Genomic DNA, 7,500 nt, shown 5'->3' with positions numbered 1-7,500 from the left:
GATACAAAAAAACGGGTCACTACGAGCATAGCTCTCTTCCCGTAAAATCCAACTAGGTAAACACAACTAGGTAAATACATCCACGCGCATTTCCATTGGGTAATATATTTTCTGCGACCCATTTACGACTGGGTCGGTTGGGTAATCTTACCCAGCGGCTGACCTCCCGACCCGCTTCCCCGACCCCCATCGGCTGGGCAATCCTTGATTTTCGCAAGGCCATCAGGAAGCAAAGCAATCCGAACACAACAAAACTTTGTTGTTGCTCGCGTTCTTTTTAAGAGGACATAAATGTATTCACGTCCAGGAGGGACGGACTGCCTTCCTCCTGTGTGACTTTGAGGCTAGTGAGCAATAGTTGTCGTCGTCGTTGACATCCAGAGGGCTTCTTTTTGATGACATACTCGAAAAAAAAAAGAATCAAGATTTCTGTACATTACAACCAATGGATAAGGAGATCGCCTTTCCTTTCCTTCCCTTCCTTTCCCTTCCTTTCTCTTCCCTTCTCTTCTCTTCCCTTTCCTTCCCGTTCCTTCCCTCCCCTTCCCTTCCCTTCCCTTCCCTTCCCTTCCCTTCCCTCTTCCTCTCTTCCCATCCCCTCCCCTTCCCTCCCCTCCCTCTTCCCTTCCCTCCCCTACCCTTCCCTTCCCTTCCCTCTCCTCCATTTCCTTCCCCTTCCCTCCCTTCCCTTCCCTCCCTTCCCTTCTCTCTCCTTTCCTTCCTTTCCCTTCCCTCCCCTACCCTTCCCTTTCCTTCCCTTCCTTTCAATTCCCTTCCCTTCCCTTTCCCTTCCCTTCCCCTTCCCTTCCCTTCTCTTCCCTTTTCCCATGTCCCTCCTTCTTCCCTAATGCTCTCGCGTTCTCTCCACTCCCGTTCTCCATCCTCCATGTGGTCCCATTTCCTCACCCTCGAGTAACACTCCTCCTCCTCCTCCTCCTCCTCCTCCTCCTCCTCCTCCTCCTCCTCCTCCTTCTCCTCCTCCTCCTCCTCCTCTCCTCCCATTTCTTCTCCCAACTCCCGCGTCTTCCTCCTCTCCTTCCTTCTTTCTCCCACACTTCTCGATCTTTCTTCCCATCCTTTCGAACTTCTTAACCTTCGCGCCTCTGCAACGTCGTGTTCAAGAAACAAATCCAATCAACTCAGCCATTTTTGAATTTTGGAGAAATTTAAATGCCGTTTACCGAAGTTGTCAATCCAGGGCCCTCACAGGGGACGGGGGGTGGGGGGGGAGGGGGAATAGGGGGGGTGCGTATGCCCTCGGGGGGGGGGCACATTTAGGGGGAAGGGCGGCAATTCTATTCTGAACATGCCGGCCACAATGCTGACAAAATAATTATAATAAAAAAAAGGTCAAAAGAACTATGAATATTTTTTACTGTAATATACGAATTTGGCGTTAGAATCAACAGAATATTTTTCTTTTATTCTTTCTGCCATAGGGACATGAAATAACATATTTAAAAATCTGTTTAATTATTCCGGAAGCCAATAGCTAAAACAGGCTGTAAGGGATGGTGCAGATGGGAAGCGGTGATGGGGAAAGGGGGAGGGGGGCGTCTTTTTTTTTTTTTCTTTTTTTTTTTTTTTACTGAGAACTTTGCCCCCGGGGCGGGACTTAGGCATGTAAGGGCTTTGCCTCAATCCGGTATCACTTGCCATTTGCCACCTTACCGTTTGCCACTTGGCCTGCTTGCTTGCCAGCTTGCGTTCGAGTGAATAGCCTTGATTCCTTCCGTCTGCTTGTATACTCAAGTGCTCGTGCTTGAGTTAGAGAATGCGTTTTTCTCTCTATCCCCTCTTCTCTCTTTTTCTCTCTTTCCCTCCATCTTTCTCCCAGATTCTTCCCCTCGTGTGTGTGTGTGTGTGTGTGTGTGTGTGTGCACGCGCACGCACATTCATGAGAGTGTGTGTGCATGAAGGCGTGCAAGTGCATTTAGCGAGGTCATGCCTTAACCTCCGTTCGCTCTAGAGTACTCGTACCATAGTCGTTTTCTTTATTAATACTGTCACCTCCTTACTAGAACTTTGATTACAGAAACATGGCCATACAACCATTACTGATACTGTGTTATGTCTCAGATATATATGTAAATGTGTATAAATATTAGCACTATTATTCTGTAAAGTGTAAAACGCATCCCGTAAGCCTGTTTATTTGTGGTACAATAAAACGTATTATTTTATGTCCTTCTTGCATAAAAATTATGTTCCACCGCCAAGTCAGCGGGCTCGTTTGGGTATACCTTACATTATTTTTTTAATAAACAGTTCTGAGAGAATATGAAATTCATTAATACCATTCCGTGTAAGGGGAAAAGGTCATCGGTATATGTATGTACCATTCTTTCACTGAAGTAACTTTTCACCACTAGTAATAATAATAATAATAAAAAAAAAACGATTACTACATGTATACCTAGTTACGTTAACAGGGGATCCTTCATGACACTCCGTCTTTCGACCTGTACACAGTGCCTTTAACTTTACTCTTTAATCCTTTCCTTTCCCAGTTTCTTTTTCTCTCCTATACCTCCTATTTCCCCTTTCTTTTCACAGTTCCTGCTTCCATATACTTCCTATTCCCCCTCGTCCTCCTCCTACATTGCAACATCAATCACATTGATTTTTTTCAATAGAATATAGACAGAAGACCCCTTTCAAAAAGCCTCCCCAGCTGTAGACCTTAAAAAAACCTCCTTCCCCCTCCTCCACACACACACGCACACACACACACACACACACACACACACACACACACACACACACACACACACACACACACACACACACACACACACACACACACACACACACACACACACACACACACACACACACACACACACACACACAGACCCATAGATCAGTCATACGAGCTCTGAGCTCTTTTCCGGGAGGGAAATAGCCGTCGATTACGAGTCCAACACGTGATCCAAAGACCAAAGTGAATACACACCTTTCCTACTTCCTATCATTGAGCTTCTGTTCAGGATCCAAATAACAATCCTCTTCTCCAACCAACCCAGTCTCCCACTCCTTCTTTCTTCCAGAGTCCTTCCAGTAGGCCACCATTTGGGATCCAAAGAACCGATTCCATCTACGAGTGTCGAGAAAGCTTTTGCTGCTTGATGTATCCTACACTCAACTCTTATAAGCCATTCATTCCTTTCGGTTGCGGGTGGCGAGAGACGCATAAAGTGCTTTTCATTCGTCGCAAACAAAGATGTTGGGGGGAGGGACGTCGGAGTGAGTGGTGGAGGAAAACGTGGGTGGGGAGGGTGGGCGAGGGAGGAGGGGAACGAGAGGGAGAGTGAAAGAGGAGAAGAAAAGGGGGGGCAGGAGGCTGGGGCGTGCAGGTTGATAAAGAGTATAGTAAGGTGGTGCAATGTCAGGAGATTTAGTTTTGGAAAAAAATATTATAACACTTAGAATTTGCACACGACACTGAACCCGCTTAAGATACAGCAGTATCGAGGAAAATGATTCTCAGTGTTTTCATGACGATTTAGTTTTGGAAAAAAAAAATATTGTAACACTTAGAATTTGCACACGACACTGAACCCGCTTAAGATACAGCAGTATCGAGGAAAATAATTCTCAGTGTTTTCATGACGAGTCTAAAGTAGAAAATAGAGGCGAGTAGAAGAGGAAGAAAATCAGTGCTTAAAGTTAAAAGGGAACTGAAACACGGGCTTAGCCAGTAGTGAAGAAGAGGATTCTGATCATGGTTGCTTGCTGTTGAGAGCCAGAAGCTGAGGATGACCATCGGTGAAATAAAACCAAAACGTTTCTCAACGACAACTGGAGACCATCATATCGCTGCATCATTGCAAGACTGTCGTAACTCAAATTTCGTGATTTTTCAGGAGAAGCATTTTAAAGTATCTAAGTCCTATAACTTTAAATAGGGCTCCACTTGACTTACGACTTTATTACCAAAAGACGCAGAATTATTCGGCATTCTTATAAACCATTGTAACTCTATACTTGAAATTTTTGAGTTACGACAGTCTTGCAATGATGCAGCGATATGTCCTGGCCGTAAACTCTTCACCTCTTTGTCACAAAAAAAAAAAAAAAGGTTCGGTTAACCATAAGAACAACACGCAAAGCTCCCTTCTTGCATATCTGAAACGCAGTGTTTACAACCAGGAACGCTTCCAGCTATGATCTACAGATGTAGCACTTTAAACTATCGCAACCAGAAGAATGCCAATATAGAAGGGTTTACTAGAGACTGTCTTTAGCCCCCAACAGTGAGCAACAATGAGTAACCACAGAGATGAGCGAAATAGCCTGACAAGAGTCAAAGTAACTGGAACAATGACACCCACTGTAGAAGTACTCCTCTTTGTGGTCACAGTGGTTTTTCTTGTGCTGAATAACACAGGGCAATGACGTGAAGAAAAAAAAAACGTAAAAAGGAAAGTGTGTAGTAGTGAAAAGATCGAGGTAGCCTAGGGAGGTCTTTTCGGGTGCAATGAAATCACGTGGATGTTGCCATGATAACAAGGAACTAACGAAAACGTCCATCGTTCTGACTGCGGGACGAAATTCTCGAAACTGAAGAAGGAAGGAAGGTGGGGGAGCCCACGCTAGGAGGCGCTGAGTAGCTGTAGCCAAAGTCGTCGCCTTTGCCCTATGTACTATATGCACTCTGGGGACTGTTGGGGCAGGTAAGAGTCACTGCTGGGAATCGGAGAGGAGTGTAAGATTCGAACCCAGAAGTAAACAAATGCGAGACCAGCACGCTTCCTTTTACGCCACAAGCGCACTGTGAATAAAGAGCGCAGAGAGAGATAGAGAGATCACAGAGAGAGGAAATAATTTCAATAGCAGAACCGGCAAAGACAAGAACGAGTGATATTCTACGGACGGTAAGAAGAGCAGAATAGGAACTGGGTGGGGCTGGTAGCCAGTAAAAAAGAAGAAGAAGAAGAAGAAGAAGAAATAGAAGTAGAAGTAGAAGAGGAAAAAGAAGAGGAAGAAGAAGAGGAAGAAGAAGAAGATGAACGCGAAGAAGAAGAGGAAGAAGATGAACGCGAAGAAGAGGAGGAAGAAGAAGAGGAAGAAAAAGAAGGAGAAGAGGAAGAAGAAGAAGAAGAAGAAGAAGAGGAAGAGGAAGAAGAAGAAGAAGAAGAAAAAAAGACATAAAGCAAATGGAGCATATGTTTCATACTTTTAAGAAAAAAAAAAAAGTCTTGAGACCTGTGTTCATTCTGGGAGTCGCCGAACAAGAGATAGAGATAGACAGACACTACAGTGAATGAAAATCCTAAAATATTTTACAATGTTGGTCACGTGTCGGTCTACTCCACTACGTTATAGTGAATGAGTGAGCTTGTGTGTGTGTGTGTGTGTGTGTGTGTGTGTGTGTGTGTGTGTGTGTGTGTGTGTGTGTGTGTGTGTGTGTGTGTGTGTGTGTGTGTGTGTGTGTGTGTGTGTGTGTGTGTGTGTGTGTGCTTGTGTATGTGTGTGCGTGTGTGTGTGTGTGTGTGTGCGTCTCTGTGTGTGTGTGTGTGTGTGTGTGTGTGTGTGTGTGTGTGTGTGTGTGTCGTGCGTGCGTGCTGTGTGTGTGTGTGTGTGTGTGTGTGTGTGTGTGTGTGTGTGTGTGTGTGTGTGTGTATATTTATTCATATTCACCAATTTCGGTGTTGTTGGGTGGAGAAACTTAATATTGCATATTTTTCTCCATTTAACATAGACATGAATACTCCAGAAACTCGCAATACTAACACATTATTACTATTATAAGAAACATAACAAATAAAAGGAGACACACAATACATAAACCTATGTATGGAATAAAGCAACATCTGCAAAAGAAACACATTATTACTATTATAAGAAACATAACAGATAAAAGGAAACAGACACAATACTTAAACGTATGTATGGAATAGAACAACAACTGCAAAAGGAACACATTATTACTATTTCAAGAAACATAAAAAATAAAAAGAAACAAACACGGTACTTAAACCTATGAATGGAATAAAACAACAAAAGAAACACTCACGCTGATTCTCTCCTGGCAGGTTTTGAGTCTCGTGATGTGCGCATGCGCTGCTTTGGCTCGTTCGGACATCTGCTGCAACGATTCGGACAATTCGGCCTGCAAGAACAAGGAAGACAATGTTACATAATTAATTAATTAATTAATTTAGTAATTTATATATGTATTTTTTATCTATTTATTCATTCATTTATCTATTATCTATTTATTTATCTGCTGCAACGATTCGGACAATTCGGCCTGCAATAGTCAGGAAGACACCGTTACTTAAATCATTAGATAATTAGTTGATTAATTCATATATGTATTTATCTATTTGTTTATTCATATATTCATGTATCTATTTATCTATTTATCTATTTATCTACATAGTTACTTTTTTATCTGTTCATTTATACATTTATTTTCATTTGTGTTTGTATTTAGTTATTCATTAATGTATGTATTTATCTATGTATTCATGTATTTACATACATATCTACTTATTAATCTATCAATTTATTTTATGTATTTATGTAATTCTGTCAATCTATTGATGTAGCTATTCATGTATATATCTATATATTCATTTGTATATGTATTTCTGTATTCATTTATTTATTTATTTATTTATCTATCTATTCATTGTGGAGACTGGAGTATGTTTGTGTGTTTTTGATTAACAATGATAGTGAGAGACATAGTGATAGTAACAGTCGCAATATCAGTAAAGTTGCCGATAATACTACCAGTGAGGGAAACGGTGAAGAAATGATGGAAATTTACTTTTTATTCTATCCATCCTCGTGACCGCTGTTATGCTTTTCGAATACTTCACCTCAAACACACTTAAATCTCACTTTCTGCCTCACTTTCTGCCCCTTACTGTCGTGGGTACAGTCACCACTTCATGCACTCTTTATAAATCCTTCGGTAGAGAAGTCTTCTTTCAACTTTCGTTTTGTTAATCTTCTTCCAAACGGTGACAAGGGTTGCGTAAACGTTTCTATTGCACATCATACAAGGTCGAACTAAGGATACCATCTACTCACGATGGGTCATGTTCTCCGTCAAGTGAAACAAGTGATTGCATTTACAAGGCAATTTCTAGAGCTGTGTAATCAACATATAAAAATGACATACTTGACAAAATTATATCATGATCTTTGGTGGTCCTGACATCAAAGAAACCTGAATTATACTTTTATAAAATTATATTATTCACTGAATACCAGTCCGTGTGAGTGGTGCATTACTTGGATGAAACATGGCAAAATACCACCGTAGATTGTTTGACTCTTCTCGAGAAAAGAAAACTGGAAGTTGCAGCCAGAGCCTCCAGGGATTTGTATATTATTGCTTAAAACCTTAGTCGTTTTATTGTTTTTCTTTTCTGATATCAAAAACACTATTTCATGAAACGGATGAACCTTCCAGAGTATAAATGTAAACCCTTTCAGCTCAGATCTTCCAGGGGTTTTGTACTACGGGCCAGAACCATGAAT

At 41.7% G+C, this 7,500-nt stretch overlaps 1 protein-coding gene across 2 annotated transcripts in view; it reads right to left on the bottom strand.

The window, feature by feature from the left end:
• The window catches only part of LOC143024376 (E3 ubiquitin-protein ligase TRIM9-like), a 30,745-nt gene extending 24,634 nt beyond the window's left edge, over positions 1–6,111 (bottom strand). For both annotated transcript variants that reach the window (XM_076183171.1, XM_076183172.1), the window contains exon 1: positions 6,020–6,111. In XM_076183171.1, the coding sequence (XP_076039286.1) occupies positions 6,020–6,088 (69 nt within the window). In that variant the 5' untranslated portion in view covers positions 6,089–6,111. The remainder of the gene's footprint in view (positions 1–6,019) is intronic.
• Positions 6,112–7,500: the final 1,389 nt, after the last annotated feature.

This window comes from Oratosquilla oratoria, chromosome 4 (genome assembly GCF_046742065.1).
Source record: "Oratosquilla oratoria isolate Oo_2021 chromosome 4, ASM4674206v1, whole genome shotgun sequence".
Taxonomy (NCBI): Eukaryota; Metazoa; Arthropoda; class Malacostraca; order Stomatopoda; family Squillidae; genus Oratosquilla; species Oratosquilla oratoria.
The sequence above is the reverse complement of the archived record's forward strand: the minus strand, read 5'-3'. Positions and strand labels throughout refer to the sequence as shown.